General features: G+C 40.2%; 1 protein-coding gene across 1 annotated transcript; it reads left to right on the top strand.

The window, feature by feature from the left end:
- Nucleotides 1–7563: 7563 nt before the first annotated feature.
- Nucleotides 7564–14627, top strand: LOC119721758 (deleted in malignant brain tumors 1 protein-like). Its single transcript, XM_038191719.1, has 5 exons — nucleotides 7564–7759; nucleotides 8059–8191; nucleotides 11857–12195; nucleotides 13495–13803; nucleotides 14148–14627. The coding sequence occupies exons 1-5, from the start codon at nucleotides 7640–7642 to the stop codon at nucleotides 14183–14185; spliced, it is 939 nt and encodes a 312-aa protein (XP_038047647.1). The 5' UTR covers nucleotides 7564–7639; the 3' UTR covers nucleotides 14186–14627.
- The last annotated feature ends 4066 nt before the right edge of the window (nucleotides 14628–18693 follow it).

Genomic DNA, 18693 nt, shown 5'->3' with positions numbered 1-18693 from the left:
ATTTTACATGTGGTGCTTGACATAATTATGAAGTGCTCCAATATGTCCTTTCTTTTAGTTTTACTCTCTTCTGCAAATAAACGTGTTACGATACTTTGCTGTACAACCCCATCACCATAATGAAAACACCAACTGCTATAATGACATTAACTTCTACTTAATACATAAGAAACACCCCCTTCACCATAACAAATATAAATTGTTGCCCACTTCCCCGGAAATATAAGTGACCATTCACAGGTGTAACATAAATAGGCATGGGCGTCGCGGGGGGGGGGCACTCCCCCCCCCCCCGGAAAAGCTAAAAAAAAGTCAAAGTGGTGTATAAATTTAATGGGTTGGGGGGGAGCAAAATGTCTCTGCCCCCCTCTAAAACTGATAAATCGAGAATGTGTTGAGAAAAACAGGCATTTTGTGGGCAAAAATATGTTTTGCCCCCCTCTAGAAAAAATTCTGGCGACGCCCACACAATACCCAACCCCCACCCCCACTGGCTGCCCCCTCCTCTCCTCTGTAGTGAGAACGATGGATACGGCGTTGTATAGGCCAAGATCAAACCGCGTTTCATCTAAATTACCTAATTGTACAGTTGGTGTATACGTCCTTAATGGTTTGGCACCTTGAAAATTCAATGTTCAAATTGACTGGACAATATTCCTGCACAACATTATTTATGAGCTTTATATAATGAGACACCGCATGAGACAATCGGTCGGCAATGAATACTTAATTTCATTCAACTGTTGACAGCAAGACCTTCCTAATCGGCGCGCAATTTAAAACATTTAAACGGTATGAATCCCAGCACAAACATAAACCTCCACAATATCAGCGATTTCAATATCACCATCTCCCCTCTAGAACAAAAACCATTTCTCCCCATCCCTGGAAATGTTTCTCCCCATCCCCGGAAATATTGGTGACATGGTCGACGGGTTTTACGGAAATTGGGCGTTCCAACTAGCACCCTTTACCCTACCTAGCCCCTTCCCCTATATTGACAATATGTCCTGGACCCTCGCACAATCTCCGCAGGAAACGTTATGTACGCGCACGTTGAACGCAAATACAAATTAGGCGAGACTGATGGCGAGTCCAAATAGGCTCGCGCCTCGCGTGCAGCAGAGGGTATGATTCTTTATTTGACTTAACAGTTGTTTGGAGTTATTAGAGTTTAAATTATCGAGATTTCATTGTATACAGTAATTATTACGAAACAGTCAACTCTACCCATCTAGCGGGTGCCGCGCGAAGCGCGGCATCCCGCTAGTTATTACTAACACAAAAAATGTGGGTGTCGGAGCGGGGGGGTACCCTTCGCCCGGTACATGCATCCGGGTAAAACCATACCGCACATGTACCATGTGTTGTGTATACACGTACGTTGTCTTAATACACGCCTCGAGCGTCCGTTACCAATCTCGACAACAAAATTAATCGACGAAAATAAAGATGGCGATCCCCGTGCGATGTACCGTGCATGGTCGAGTCTGTGTGCAATGGGTGGGTGTGTATGTGTATTTTACCTTTGGTTTCAATAAATGAAGCAGCACTCACGCTAGGAAAACGCAAGTTGAGAGTTCATGTTTCTTCCAAAACGAATGACATTTCTAAATAAACTCGAAGAGTCGTGGGAGTCATTACGCCTCTTTATGCCACGACAAAAGCGACTTTTTTTTAACGAGCTGATACTTATTATCACCATGGAGCTCTTTGTTATAGCTCTATGTTATCACCGTTTAGAATGGACTTGTTTTACGTGTTTCAAGATGGATTCCTAAGTACAGATACCGTACCAGTGGGCTGTGTTGTTGGTAAGGTAGACGGACTGCAGCTGCAGCTGAACTCCGCCGTCGCTGAACTGGACATGTGCTATGTTTTTATGGAATGGAAAATCGAAATTTTAAAGCATCAAAAAGTATATCATTGTCACGAATATCGAAACTTCTCAGTTGAAGCTATGGTCAATTGCGTAATATGGGTGTACGCTATTACTTTTCTAAAAACATGAGAAGAAAATATAAATTAGAAAAAAAAAATGAATTCGAACGTAATGAAATTCGAACTTTATTTCCCTTAAAAAATATCCTCCGAAGCCTCAGGTTGGAAAAGAAAAAAATTTCGGGTACAAAACGGTGATTCGAACCCGCAACTTAGCGGTGCAAAATCACGACCCTGTCAACTGACGTATCGCACTGCTCGCCAAAACGTGAGGGAAAAATAATTACAATGTATGTACCTGCGTATGTATCATACAAGTCTCGTGGAGGGCGCTAAACAACGATGTATGTGGGAAAAGGACATTCACGGGCGGGGGGGGGGGGGGGGTTCTGCCTGTTATCTTATACCACTATGTAGTAACGTGGTCAGTTACGGTAAATCAGCTTGCCAAAAGGATGCTCATCCAAGTTTGGGGCATTTGGAGGAGATCTACCCGATACTAGTGGGCATTGTTGCTTTTCAAACAGCACGCCAAATGCAAAAAAAAAAAAAAAATCTTTGCCGCAACCATCTTGGCGCGGACCTATTCCTGTTTTACATTGGACACAAATACAAGGATCTTATCTAATAACCCATAATCGTCGTGGATATTATCGTGATGGCGGTACGATATTACGTCTTTGTGCCAAAAATGCTTTCAGTTATACAATTTTATCTTTTGTACAGTCTTTTTTTGTGTTTTGTATTATTTGTGTTGACCATTTCCATTCGTCTTCATTACTTTTGTCATGACTGACACACTAAGCAGGAAATAAAAAAAAACACATACTGTATATCTTTGTTAAACTGCGCGATTTCATAAAGTCACTTCAATCGAAATGTCCTCAATTTATCATTGTCAACACAGACTGTGTACCAAAATTTGTTTCATGACTCTGAAAGAGATCACGCTGGTTTTCAAGGGTTTGACTGACACTATTTTGCCAATAATAAAAAGCTGAACTGGCTTCTGCCTCTCTTTCAAAAATAAGCCGTGGTCGCTTTGGAAATGATCGTTTTGCTCGCTGTTGCACCCGTAATTGTGGTACGGTGTGGCGTCTCAGTGAGATCGAAAAAGCTCGCTGTAATTTTAAGTTTTAGATGTTTTTTTTTATATTTGTTTCTTCTTCTTCTTCTTCTTGCTTATTATTTGTGTCTACCATTCTATTCGTCGTCATTATATTTATCATGACTGACACTTTATATATACACCATACTTTTTTGTTTAACTGCGGGGTTTCGTAGTATTTGTTTTTTTTTTCAGTTTAAATTTCCTCAATTTATATCCTTGTCAACAAGAATACATGAGGGTTTGAAGCATATTAGAGTTGTTTGACAAAGTGGTTTCATATATACACTAAAATAGATCACGTTAGGTTTCAAGGGTATGACTGACACAGGCCAATGATATAAAAGCTGAAATATCTGCCGTTCCTTGTCAGAAGATCGGTCGACGTCTAATCTATACACTTTCTTGCACATGAAGAAGAATTGCGCTTCGGGTACAAAGATGGCATCCAGCCGCATCCTGGTGATTCTGTTGTTGACTATTTTCTCTGGTAAGTGAAGAGTGAAAGTACCGCTTTAAGTTTGTGCTGTCCTTGCTATTTCTAAATGTTACCCGCATTAAGAACGTTATTCCCTTTTGAATGAGACATCGAACAATAAACCCGGCCCATGGTGAGGTATGACATAAAATGCATAATTATTTTACAAATTCTGAATTATTTGGGGTGCGGCAGGCAGGGTTTGCTGTAGCCCAAAAATGTTTGACTCGCCAGCCGGTCTACTTAAGGAATAGTTTGACTAGCATTTGGCTAGCGGGCTACCGCTAAAGTCGAGCCCTGCAGGGTAGACTCCCCCCCCCCCCAACTCCTTACCAATCGGAGTTTATACCTACAGGGCCCGGAACTATATAGTCTGTTCGCTGTGTGGATCTGATATTGCCGGAGCAGTATCTACCACACCACACAACTCTGACGTCATTATGTCGTCATCAAGTGCCAAATTACAGGCGATTGTCGTTCAAAAAAAGACCATGTTTCACTTCAAGAGAAATGCATTGTACAGGGTGAGTAAAAAAAAAAGCTTTGTTGAATATTGTTAACTTTTAAACTGAGGCTTTATCACTGGTGATGTTTGAAGACAATTTTGTGACAACGATTTCAGTAATTTGTTCATCTAAAAGTAGCTTATGAAATTGGCTTTCCAGTCATTGTTACTGGGGTGATACATATTTTTTTTAAATATGAAATATTATTTTTAATATTACTCACCCTGTATGTATCCTCGCTGAACTAATGAATATTGTGTTTGCACATTTAACTGATGACGTCATCAAACGGAAATTACGAGTATGTGCTAATACAATTTATACTACAATTCATGAAACGCAAAAGGACACATTTTTTTGTCATATTAAAACAAATGGTTCCACTGAAAGCTGAAAAGTTATTGATTTTTTTTCTTTCTGAAATTAAAATATTTATAACTTATCTGGACGTACTTTCAATGAAAGAGTTGCCCGCCCGATCACCCCGTGTTTGCCATTCAACAAACGCGAATCTCTAGTTTTTCAAACAAAACAACAAAAATAAGAAATTAATCAAGAAAAAAACATCGTAATTTGTGTGAAGAGAAGGGATAGAAGTGTCACGATGCGCATGTCATCAGGCTACAGTACACCAGCGTTATTGTCCATACCCTATGCCCAACTTCCTACTCTGAGTTTTTTGTCTTTATATATAAAACCAAAAATCGTAATTGCACAACTTCTCGTCAACGCAGGTAAAAAAAATGATCAACATTGGTGGTAAAATCTTCCCGAATCAGTCCAACGTTTTCTCAAATAAACCCTTATCTGAAGAAAATTCTTAACGACTTTGTGAAAAAGTATTGGCCGGTTGTCCCCTTCAAGTTAATCGCTAACAAAGTCAATGTTTCAATTCAAATCCATCTCGATCGGATCTCGGAAGCTGCGGGCCAACGAATTCGTGTTCATACCGGTTGTTGGTTGGCATAATTGGATGACTGTTAACATGTCTCTTGGCATTTGACCTTACTTTGACCTTTGACCTTATAGCTGAAGGTCATACAAAGAGGTCACGATGATATTGTTTTAATGTTTGACCTAGGCCAACATAATCAGCGACACCACGAAGTAACACCCAAGTGGACTTGAGTGCGCGCTACGCGCGCGAATTTAACAGAACCGAGTGATTTTCGTTTTCAAGAAGTCATGTACACCATGCGCTGACTCGGTCATTTTCGTTTTCACGAAGTAACACTCATCTTTAGTTCACCAATTTGAAGGCTTTTTATTAAAATATTCTGTAATCCTACAAGAATACGGATTAATTACATTTCTGTCAAACGTTTTGAAACGTCTTTATCCAAATAATATTTCTGTAACAGTGTTGTAACTTTGTGAAAACGAAAATCGCTCGTGCCAGTGTCCTATGGGCGCGCGCACACTTCAGTGTTATACTTCGTGAAACCAAAATTTGCCATTAAGCGGTTTTCACGCAGTAACACAGAAGTGGACTGAAGTGGACTTGGGTGTTACTTCGTCAGTGGTGTCGATTACGAGATTGACAGCGCTAATTTTGTCATTTGAACTTGAATGTGACGTTATTTTGGCCTTGACCCCATGATGACCTTTGACCCCAGTTTCGTCATGTGACATGTTGGGGCTCGGCTGCTGATACTTTTGACAACGTTTGGTTGAAAGCGGTCCAAATATGTAGGAACAATATACAACTGCAACGATTGTTACTATAACAAATAAAGCGTTTGTTACTAACTAACTAACTAACTAACTAACTAACTAACTAACTAACTAACTAACTAACTAACGGAGAGACATGATGACTTGTTGAACTGCTATAGCTACCCCACAGATAAAAATACAATTATGTTTTTCCTGTAATCCATGAACTTTCTCGTTTCAAGGACCATGCATGTCTCATCCTATCAATGGAGATGAACACTTTGGAACATCCGGTAAGTTCAGAATGAGAGCATGCAGGCTTACGGAAAAGAAACCATAACGATGCATAATTGTAAAGAAATAATATTAACCTGGGATTAAGATTCACATCATTTAACTTTAAAAATGTGTTCAATCTAAAACGACGCTGTTATGAGAAACAAAGTTTCTACATTTTAATACTACTCACAGTTTTGAATTATCCGAAGTAGGAAAACAATCGTACACTGCACATAACAAACGTTTCACATATTTCTAAATAATTTGATTATCATCGCACATCATTGTATGTCATTAAAATAATGTAATAAATGTATGCATTTTTTCTTCGGTTTCATGAGCACCCTGCGTCAGTGGGCCTTTAGGGATGCAAAACAGGGCTATCCCTGATAGCAGCATCACAACATCGTCCTACTACAATCATCCCTATTACTACCCAAGTGCCGCTCGTCTTAACGTTGGTGAGTTTTGTTTGTTTGTTTGTTTGTTTTTACTTCCCATTTATAAACGCGTTTGGGTCTAAATCCCAAAAAAGTAGTTGACACAATTTTAACGATATTTTATTCAACGGGGTTTATACAAGTTTGTTTAGAGTGATCTGAATCGTATGCAAAACACGTTGACACGTATTGCCGACAAAGGTAACTGTTATAAAAAAAAAAATTATGCTTTAATTTAGCCAAATGACTAAAAGTTAACACACTGTTGCTAATTTTTAAAGATTTGGGTGTTGTTAATACTCTCATTAAAAAAAACAATGCGTTAGTCTTTCTGCAAACTACCGTCATTGAGGAAATGATTACAATGGCAATTAATGACAAATGTTCATATCAAGGGAAAGGGGCCGCATCATCCCGCATGGGTTGCACACTTCCAGCCCGAGGTCAGTGTTCTCCCTGCCCCTAAAGTCCACCTCACCAGAATTGGGAAACAAAAAAAAGAATGTTTACACAATGGACGCTATATTTTTCACTTTACTCCACAACAGTGTTAGTCGAATCCATCACAAATCCATCTCAAGTCCGATCAAAGCTATATTTTAAGCCCACTCATAGTCCGAGTAATTTGAACCGAACATATCGCCTTTTTAACAATTGAACATGGTCTGGCGATAGTGGGGTCCAAGCTAATCCATATATGCCGAGCGACACAATTCTGTCATTGACCCCAAAACCCAACATTGCCCAACAAAAAACATCAGATTTCACCCTCAAAATGGCCTACAAATTACAAGATACGCCACCTGAGGTACAAGTAGACATCGATAATTAAGATGGTTGTACTGAAGTTTACTTACGATCCGGAAATCTGAAGTTTTTGTTAGGCAATGTTGGGTTTTGGGGTCGATGACAGAATTGTGTTGCTCGGCATATAAGGATTAGCTTGTACCCTACTATCGCCAGACCATGTCCAAATGTTAAAGGGCGGTGAGTTGGGTCCAAGTTACTCGGACTAGCCCACTCACAAGTCCTTCTCACAATTGATGAACGATAACAAAGGGCAGTTCACCCAAACACGTTTGACTTGCAACTGCACAACCTTTGAAGAACTTGACTCTTACAATACCTTTCATGTCAATCAGGGAGCTACGGGTGGCGACCGAGATCGACATATTATGGGCAGTGGATCCAGGTCGACCTGGGTAAACCCACGGCAGTTACTGGGCTCACCATGCAAGGCAGATACTCCACTTCCTCATATTTTGTCAGGGCATTTTCAGTGCAGTACAGCATGACGGCGGATTCCGGTGACTGGAGTAGCTTGTCTAACGACGTTGGACAAACTGTCACGGTCAGTGGTTTTCTGAACACACACTGTGACGGATCTAGAAGGGGACTTGCGATTTTGCAAGATTTCTGGACAATCAAAGATTTCACAGAGCAGTGAAATACTGAACATAGGCCTAATTCACACGTCAATCATTCACACAGTTTAAACATTTTCTTTTCGACAATAATGACCGATTTCAAAAGCCGTCAAGTCATCTTTTGAGTGTTTTGCACTTTATATCGAGATCTTTGGCCACAGACCTCAACCAAACGTACTCAATATATTTTCTCCCTTTGAACATGAAATCAATTCTCTTACAGTTCAGAGTGAGTAGTGGTGCAGCGACAAATGTCACCTTCCCGATGGTAAACCTTGCGAGGTTTATTCGCATTTTCCCATCTCAGTGGCAAGGTAGCGGCTACTTTCTGAGATTTGAGGTGCTCGGATGTCAAGGTACATTATGTTATACAATGCAAATTAATAGGCAAGGGTAGTAAAGCTGGTCAACTTCGGGCCAAGGTGGGCTCAAGCACATATAATTCTAGACTCGATGACAAGTCGTTAGATAGTCGTGAAGTTCAGCGGAACTCCAGCATCATTTGGTCTGGGAACCAGACTACGCGCATTTCAGCGATATTTTGCGTGCGTGAAGCCAGTAACTGGTCTAATATAATTCACAAGGGTGCAACCCTGCAATAAAATTCCCATAGACACTAGTGCTAAATGCGCATACTTCAAAACTCTTTTAGAAATACTCAGAACTCTTACAGGTAATTCAAGCTGCACAGACAAATGATAATCAATGTGTCATCTTTCTTTCTTTTTCTTCATTTTTTGGTGGGTTGACCATTGACTTTTTGAGATATTCTCACCCAAAGTAGACGACCCCTATTTTCCCCAGAGCGGAAAAGTAGCCATCTTGAAAAACGATCCCTCCACAACATGGCAAAATAGCGCCACCTTTGAGCCCAATAGCATCCAAAATGCTCCGAATTGGAAGCCCCAAGTCCGGGCCAGATGTTCATTACCATATCTCTTCAATTGCCCAATTTTATGGCTCTCATTAAACTCTCTAATATAGAATATTTGAGGGTATAAATTTTATTCATGAGCTCGGCGGACGGATTTTTGGCCTATTCACAGGCGTGCACCATTAAATCTCCAAAGTCATTATTTTGGAAAAAAAATGAAAGAAAAAAATTATCCGAGGTCAACATGTGGCCTGCAAATAGTGACTTTTTTGCGCCTGCTAGCTGTAGAGCGCCCCCAATGACAATTAATTGAGTTTCAGCTACTTTGAAGCTCAAAATGCCCCCCCCCCCCTTTTTTTCAACTCGCAACTGCTGTAATCGGCTGATAGCCTACGACTCCCTTACGATTTGGGAGCATCCGTTACGGAACAGCCCTTGTTGATACCTTTAAGTCCCCATAGGCTCCGCCCACTGAAAAAACACCGCCTCGGCAAAGCGCATGCGCGGCGGCCATCTTTAATTGTCAGTCTCTACAGGGTGCAACCCTGCAATAAAATTTCTATAGATACTAGTGCTAAATGCGCATACTTCAAAATTCTTTTAGAAATACTCAGAACTCTCACAGATTCAAGCTGCACAGACAAATGATGATCAATGCGTCATCTTTCAGTTTCTTTTCATTTTTGGTGGGTTGACCATTGACTTATATTCTCACCCAAAGTAGACGACCCCTATTTTCCCCAGAGCGGAAAAGTCGCCCTCTTGAAAAACGATTCCTCCACAACATGGCAAAATAGCGCCACTTTCGAGCCCAATAGCATCCAAAATGCTCAGAATTGGAAGCCCCAAGTCCGGGCCGGAGGTTCATTGCCATATCTCTTCAATTTCCCAAATTTATGGCTCTCAAAATTCTCTAATATAGAATATTTTGAGGGTATAACTTTTATTCATGACAGTCCGCAGTGAGTCGCTCAGGTACACGGGGAACTCAATTGAGGCTGATTCTTTTGGACCAGCAGAAAAAAAAATTTCTCTTGTCTTGTAGATAACATCATTTTTCAAATTAAGTACAATATCAACTGCAGTCTAACTTGGTCTGGCTCCCTGTAGATGCACAGTGTAAAATAATAGCAACCAAATGCATGTCTTGTTAAGACTACTTGTATTAATTAAAGGAACACAATAGTATTAAAGGGACTAATAAAAGTCGTGTTAGTCCGGCAGATTGGGATGGAAAATAAGGTAGCACTTTAAATACCTAACTAGAATGAAAATTTGCATAAGCTTTCGTAGCAACACCTACTTCATCAGATGCAATGAAGAGGGGCATCATCATACAAGGTTAATATAGGGGAACATGTACAGTAAAAACAGAGGGTGGTGATCAATCAATTATCAAAGTTGTAGTGTGACAAAGCCACGATCCCTATTAAGGCAATCCCGGTACATGTACATACCGTTATTTCGTTTTACCGTTTTGGATTTTCTCAAAAACAAACACAGTCAACAAACCAATGACTGTTTTGTCGTTTTACAGTTTTGTTAAACGGTCAAACGGTATTAAGTCACAAAAAAACAATGACCTTTTTGTTATTTTTTTTAAATTGTAAAAAGCGATAAACGGTTAGTTGCTTTTTTTTAGAGTGTTGTTTTACAAAACATGACAATGACAAAACGGTCAATAGTCTTGTCGACCAATTTTTGGATTCAGGTTTGGCAATTAAGCAATGCACCTTGGAATGTTAATGTGTCCTTGTGATCGATTTACTGCCTGCATGGACAATTATGTCGTTCTCACGACAGAATTTGCGAATATTAGCTATTGATGAGCCGCGCCAAAGTCCAATTTCCTTCAAAATATCTGCAACTTCTTCATACGTCTTACCACCCTGTATCCATTCTGAAATTTCCTCCTTGAAATTGTCCAGCGCCATTCTTGCTTGCAACTCTTTAAGCCCCACCATTTAATCGCAGTAGGTGGGGGTTAGGGTTACGCCAGGAATCACACCACGCATTAATTATGCCGAGGTAACACTCTTCTTCGTGCACGGCATGGTCCCCCTCCACCCTCCCCCCCCCCCTTGCCAACCGCCACAAAATGTACCAGGGACTGTTAACTATGACCCTAAAATAAGAATAAAACAGTCTGTATTCAATACTGACCGTTTTGCTGTTTTTCAAAGTTATTTGTGTAAAACTGAAAACAAAAATCATTGATCATTATGCTGTAATTACTAAACTGATAAAACGAAATAACCATATTTATCTTAATACCGTTTGACCGTTTTACAAAACTGTAAAACAACATAACGGTCAATGGTTCGTTTACTGTTTTTGTTTTCGAGGAAATCCAAAACGGTAAAACGAAATAACGGTATGTCCCGGGATTTAAGGCCTAGTTGAATACAGTAATCCAGTAGTAATCCATCTTTATTATAAATTAACATTTAAATAAGATTTGAATTGTAAGCGCAGTATAGTTGATCCGGAGGCAAAAAATTGAAGAAGACAAATCATGACAAGAAAAGAAAGAGAAAACGTTTATTATACTTAAATAACTAGATTTTCCTGATTTATAAACCGTACTTAGCACACATGACCAATCGCACTCCCAATTCACAGGTGACCTTAATTTAAAGTGGTGAAACGTTTTAAAATTCAAGACGATTATAGTCTATGCAAAGAACGAAGTCATTATGTTGCGTTGAAATTTATTAGGCCATTCAACTAGACAATTTATTGTTTCCTGAAAATTCAAGTTCAGGCTTATAGTTTTATTTTTTGATGTTGTGTATTGCACAACTTTCCTAAACAAACCTCTTAAGACAAAATATTTTCAAAAGATGATGCACGAGCGGAAGCGACCATATAATTGCATTATATAAGGTCCGAGGGCGGTCTGGGATTTAATATACTGGTCTTGGACCATCTTAACGAGGCTTGTCTATCCATGTATGACGAAGCATCATGCTACACCACAATGTACATATATTAGTCTGGCGCCTCGTGTTCTATGTGCTTTTTGATACACATGTATAGGCAATAAGTCAAGTCTCCATGCGAATTACGGAGGTACAATTACAGCTTAAAATAAGAGCTTTATAGCCAATTTAGATCAGTTGAATAAATTTTGCCCTTTTTTTACAGTTCCGGATGATGGCGAGATTAAGTTGGTTGACGGCGACGACGAAAGAAGCGGCCGAGTGGAAATCTACCACCACGGCGAAGGGGTGAGCTGGGGAGCCGTCTGCGCCAGTGACTGGGACATCAACGACGCTGACGTCGTGTGTCGTCAGCTGGACCTCGGCGCCGCAGTCCAGGCTAATAAAGCATCGGAGTACGGGACAGGCGACTTGCCCGTCGTGATGAACAAAGTGGCCTGTGAGGGGACAGAGAGCAGGCTGGCTGACTGTCCGTTTGTCTGCACCGCCTATCAGCAGTGCAACAACTCCGACGTAGCCGGGGTAGTCTGCCTGCCCAAGCTAAGTAAATAACAGTTTCAGTTGTTCATAACTGTATTACTACTATTACTGTAATAGGGAGACAGGTTTTGCGAACTCCGTCCACAATAGGGCGATACACCTTATTGAGGCGACAAAATAACTGTCGCCCTTTTATGAAAACGACCCTTAGGACAAGGAATTTTGCCGTCGCTAACCATATAGATCGATTCCTCATGGTCCAATTAGTATAAATACTAAATTTCGTGGAAAAAAACATAAGGTGAACTTGGGTTAGGTGACAGTTTAGGTTTGTGCACAAGTCTATGGGAAAGACACCCTATTGGGGCAAAAAGAGTTATTTATTATTTCTCTTCTTCTTCTCATCATCATTGTCATCATCATCCTCATTTATAGACACTTTGAACCCAGACAAATAGGAGAGTAATTCGGTAACAACAAATGAACAAATGGCTAAACAAACACACGGTACACACCCCTACCGAACAAATTCACTGACCCTCCCAAGATGGCTTCCTTGAAATGGATCTATAAAGTTATCGCCGTCGACATCACCCCAATAACTCCCCTTAACCTTTTGGAAAAATTATGGTTCAAGTTCACAACAGGAGGGCGCTCTTTTGTTGGTTAGTTACTATGAGCAACTCGGATGGTCGAAACGTCATCACGAATGTGCGTTATACGATACGCACAAATATTGGTATACAGGCCTACCGGCGATACGACCGACACCGATTGGTGGATCCCGAATATGTACCCAAATTATCGTTGACTACCCAGCGTTACATCAGAGTTGTTCAAAAATATCATTACTGTATGGTTCCTGATCGAATGCTATTTTCTTTTCACCCCAACTAAATAGCGGCCTCCTATTGTGACCGCATAATACATGTATGTTCAGGGGGCGCCTTTGGTTTGCGCGGGTATTTTGGAGCTCAAAGGGCCTCTTCAGTGTTACAATGCTCGGCCGATCATTACCCCAAACATTCCCGATAAAATGTACATGCACTGCTGGATCGGGAGTTGCACCGCCCCTCCCCCTCCTCCAGTTCATCCGCTGACTAATAAAATGGGCCAAAAATAATTAATTGAACGCTTACGTTCTTAAAACCATTCTCAAATTGCTATAGAATGCAGGAGAAACTATCGTAGATTTCAAAGCTCTCGGGAAGCCTGCCCCTGGACCCCCTAGTAGGGTGCGCCTTCGGCATGCCTTCACTCAACTCCCCCACCACACACCCCCTTCATATCAACCCCCACCCTCCTGGCCGTTTCTTGAAAGCTAGAACCGCCCCAAAATATGTTTTACTTGAACCTTATTTAGACACCATTCGGTTGGTGGGAGGCTCAAACTCTAGCGGCCGGGTGGAGATCTACCGCAACGAGACCTGGGGCACCATATGCGACAACAAGTGGGATATCGACGACGCTACCGTGGTATGCCGCGAACTGGGCTTCTCCGAGGCTGAAGAGGCCAAGATGGGGGCCTACTTCGGGCAGGGCAGCGGCCCTGTCCACATGGAAGGCGTGGCCTGTGAGGGCTCGGAGGAGGCGCTCGGCGACTGCCCGTCCCAGTGCTGGGAGGAGTCGACTTGCGGCCACACCCAAGATGCTGGAGTGGTCTGCCGTTATGGTAAAAACGTTTTAACAGTTTAATTTATGCGGGATTTGACACCTGCAAGTTTACATATACAGAAGGTCCTTTTTTTGTACGATAACGCACCCAGCGCTGCAATTGTGAATTATGTCCGGTGTTTAATTAAAAAGAACAAATTAATTGCAGTGTAGTTCTGTTGCTAGACAGATCAAATAAAATCTCAAAATTACGTCACGAGAAGTAAAAAGTAGCCGATCAAATCGCCAGTTTTCCGAATTCTGTCCAAGAATTTATCATAAGTCTTGTGTTTTATTCACCTCATACAAAATCATGTTTCTGTTCTAATTTCCGGTTTTTTTCTGGTTTGATCTCTTTTTCAGATGACGACAACATTCTTGGCGGAATTGGGGCTCAGTAATAGATGACACACTTCCATTGAAACGTGTCCATTATACTCTGATTCGTCAAGGTTTCGATCGCCTGACGTTTTAATAAACATAACTACTATGTAATACGTACACGTACATGGTGAGGCGAAAAGAAAGTGACCTAATGCAACAAACACATTTCACAAAATGTGTGGCTCGCTCCATTTAATAAAAATTAACAAAGGGATAAAGTGTATATTATTGACCAGTAAACTGTGAAAATTTGGGTACTATGTTCACAAATTATGTCTTATTTCAAACATAACAACATTCAGCTGTCCATCAATGATCATTTACCTTTCATATACAATGAAAACAGAGCGTTTTCTTGCCTACGTGAATGAACGAAAATTTGCGTAGGAAAACAGAAGAAAAAAATCACCATTATTATTTCAGGGACAAAATCCTCACATTCAAAACACAAAAATCAGACAGTAAAACTTATGTCCCAATCTTCAAGTTGACAACAATTATTTCAAAAATCTCATTTGTATCTGAACGCCTGCAGTGAACTCTAGCTTTCAGTCAGCTCAATAGCTTCAAATGGATTCCATCGACAGCTGTAGAGCTGTAAGAATGGATTCTTTTAGTAAAGTATGCAGAACTTCTCGTAGCATGGATCAATGTCAGTAACTCATTTTTTTTTCAAGTAAGATGATATGCTCGATTGATATGCTTCGATCGATTGTGTGTCCAATTTAATTGATTTTTAAGGGGGAAGGAAATCATTAATCCAGGTCACTTTCTTTTTGGCTCATCCTATGTGGGTAGAAAGCGTGCGTTAACTATAATGGTCTTGATGCTCCACTATAGTCACTATATTATTCTCCTGTATATCGATGTACTCAGTTAATATGGAACCTTCGGGTTTTTGATTTGATTGTTTACAGTAGCTTGTTATGCAAATACATCCGTGAAGATTGTAGCAACGGACATGACAAGGTGGAATTGTGCGAGAAACTGAAGTAGGGGACCTATAGGCCAATAAGAGGCCCAGTCATGCATTGTAACGGTTTCGGGTGTTTGACGACTATATCGGAAATTTGAAAAGTTTGCCTCTGTTACCATGTATTTCCTTGTATGACGGTGTATGACCTGAACGGAAATATTTCAACATGAAAATTCGGAGGGGGGTGGTCATGCCTCAAACAAGTGTCATTTCTTTCCTCCTCTTTTGAGTAATAAATCCGGCAGAGAAGTCAAGACGACTCTTTTTACAACGATGCAACTCATCTCCATATCCCTTTAAGGATTTGTGAAATATAACTGGAAAGGCAAGACGTTTGACTTTTGTTTTTGTTACAAACAAGTTGACCGTGCACGGTCATATACACATTGTCAACCCCAGTTGTGAATTATACATGTATAAAAACAAAAAACCAAAAGAATGATGAAATTCATCCTTTTCAGTTTAACCATGAATTAATACATCATATTTCGGTATGTGTCAAATGATAATGGATTTCGTCTAGACGTTATTCAAGATAAATAAAACGAACTTCGCAAAATAGAAAAAATTGCACCAACGTGTATGTGTTTGTATTACACCTAACATTCTAAGTGTATAACAGCGTTAGTATGTGCATAATATATACAATTTAACTGATATTTTTTTTGCAAGAGTCATCGCCATATTGGGTACGAATGAAAATGATGAATTTGTATTTGAAAAGAGGAAATTTAAAGCTAATCATTTTCAGATTCTCCGTACAATAACTTCCGGTCTTGTGACGTCATCATTCTGAAACTCCCAGAAAGAATTTTTATCCAAGTATGTTCAAGGGCAATTCAGTAGAATTTTAAACATTATCCAAAACCTTTTTCTCAAAATCCAAATTTCTTGGACATCCGCTAGAGGGCGGCCATTTTGGGTGATGACTTGTGTGTTGGCATCCCACATCACAAAATAATTACTTGAAAGTCCATTCAGTTCAAAAGTTACAGTTGAACTATTTGCTCGATACTCAACCACTCGATACTTTTGTTCGATAATGAACTGATCGATATGCAGAAACGTCCTCGATGATTGATTTTTTCCCCCAACAATTTAATTGATTTGTTCTTTCGATACCGAAACTACTATAGATCACTCGAAATCGGTACTTAATTTAATCTCCTGGGTTTTTTTGTTGAAGTCCCGATTGTAACATTATTCTTTCATTTAATGATAATTTCTTCAAAAATAATCCCTCTACCCGTAACAATTTCATTGATCACTTATCATTTACAGGTATAGTACTTGATAGGGAATATTCTTATTTGAAGAAGAATATAAACTTAAAGCAGATCCACCGTCAACAAGACTATCAGCTGCAAGTTTGACTTTTGTTCAGAACATGTTCTATTTTTACTCCTTTTGTTGTACTGATGTTTTGTTACGCAATGCATGCTTTAGACGTGGCTTCCACATAGTATACATTTAACTTGACCAAGTTCGACAACAATTCAACAACAGGTGCGACAGTGTATCCACGTGCCGACTTACGCAGAATTAAATATTATGGACCAACACTACTAAGGACCAGGGCAGTGGTTTACATTGTTCGTGCAAAGACGTTGTTGGTAGAGAATTCAAAGGTATTAATTTCATTCATATCCAAATACACAATTCAATCACGCAATACTCGAACCTAAGAAGAACACACTTGGCTCAAGAAAAGTAGGCCTATCAAAGCTAGACTCGGGGGGGGGGGGGTAATTAAAATATTACAACAAAAAAAGGTCAAACCAAGTAAGCACTGAACATTTCAACTATAATCAGCCATTTTGACAGTCACATTATAAACAAGTAGGTGCTGGAAATCTTGCCCAGAATAAACAAAAATTGAAGTGGAAAGGTTGCAGTAATGAAACAGCACTATATGGAAAGGATACATTATTTCCCACACATTATGTTGTTATCTTTAGTTAAATTTTGTTAAACTGTTCACTTACCTCGGAAATTTGTTTTTCACTTACCAAAATCTTGATTATAATCTTGATCTGTAAGAAGTTGAACCATCGATCACTCAGATTCGTCGATAAATCCACAGATACAGCTCCGCGGGGAGATTCATGCACAATCTAAAGAAGTTCTTTCCGTCGGCAAATACTGAAAACAGTAGTTCTGTTCTAGAAGCACTAATCCCGCTGTACATGTCATTTACAGAACGTACAGTAGGATCCCTTTGAGTTTTGGATGCAGGTAAACAGCTCCGACCCTTTGTAGTGTCTGTGGCAGTTCGTTTTTCACACAAAGTACGCTAAAAGTTTAGTCATATTTCCGGTTCTCAGTGCAGGAAAAGTTTCACAGTTTGGTAAATTGACACAGAGTTCACTAAAGTTCACTAGAGCCCATGGATACTTTCACTCACCCTCCGTTTCTTACAGAAAATCCTTAGTTTTGGAGTGCTTGAATCAGCGTCAAATTAACGTTAAAATGTGGCAGCAGAAATCTGGAAGCCCGGCCGTGACATTGACCCGTATGCAATGCCATCTCACCTGAGGACACAATTGAAGCTCGTTTCCCTCTCAAAAATACTCCGCATAATTCCACGACTCGTTGCTGAAGTATTGCCCACATCGTCACATTCGAGTCGAAGGGTCATGCATTCTCCACATCCACACACACACAAAAAACGCCGAAGAAATCTCATTTAAATGAGCAACACAAAAATGCCAGCCATTCTGTCGGAAATATATGACTGAACTATTGACCCGAAGGCACGGTTTTAATTAAGAAAGTAGCCGACAGGTTATAGTAATTAGGCTACGTGTGTCTTTTACATGGAAATGCTTGAACTGTAGATGTGTCCCTCCGCGGCCGCGTTTCTCAACGTAATGGTATTTAAACATGTGCATTTTCACACTGTTTCGTCTCCAATTAAACCACTTACGTAGCTCGTCAAAAGGGTTATTCATGACAAAAACGTCTTCATAATTTAAGAAATACCGAGGGCCTATTTTTCATTAAAGGGGAGCGATATTGAGATCAGACCCGCTGAAAAGTTGGTCACGCACGCTGAAGTAGAGTGGCTGCTATTGGTTGGAAGTACAGCTGCAGTTAAGATTGACAGGTGGGAAGCCGGCCTATGCAATGCACTTTACTTACGTAGGCCTATTACGTGAAAAGGTGTGGGCGTCCGCGGGCACCCCCCCCCCTTGTTTTTTTCCCCGACGAAACCATTTCTGACCCAAATAATAATAAGCAAGCCGGCCAGTCGACAGCGGCATCTCAAATGGAGGGGGGCCGTCAGCGTCCGCCAATATTAATTGTATTTATTATTAATTTTATAGTTTGGACGCCGATTTCTGGACACATTTTTGATTGTGCAGGCACAAGTTCATAATTTTGGCATTATAGGTCTATATTAATGGTATCCCAGAACATCACCAGATTTGTCTAAGACAAAAGTTCTGAATTTTTCTTATGGATCATCATCGGAACTAAAAAGCAAACTTTACTTGGACCTATTTATATTTTTTTGGAGGACTGGGCAATTTAAACAGCGCCCTCAAT

The sequence above is a fragment of the Patiria miniata genome, unplaced genomic scaffold (genome assembly GCF_015706575.1).
Source record: "Patiria miniata isolate m_02_andy unplaced genomic scaffold, ASM1570657v1 HiC_scaffold_14, whole genome shotgun sequence".
NCBI lineage: Eukaryota > Metazoa > Echinodermata > Asteroidea > Valvatida > Asterinidae > Patiria > Patiria miniata.
This window is presented reverse-complemented; position numbering and strand designations above follow the sequence as displayed.

Excerpts from the sequence above, each read along its gene's own strand:
- LOC119721758 (XM_038191719.1), top strand. The coding sequence starts at position 7,640 with ATGCAAGGCAGATACTCCACTTCCTCATATTTTGTCAGGGCATTTTCA. Across the intron at positions 8,192-11,856 it reads TGAGGTGCTCGGATGTCAAG|TTCCGGATGATGGCGAGATT; the intron begins GTACATTATGTT and ends CTTTTTTTACAG. Across the intron at positions 13,804-14,147 it reads TGGAGTGGTCTGCCGTTATG|ATGACGACAACATTCTTGGC; the intron begins GTAAAAACGTTT and ends TCTCTTTTTCAG.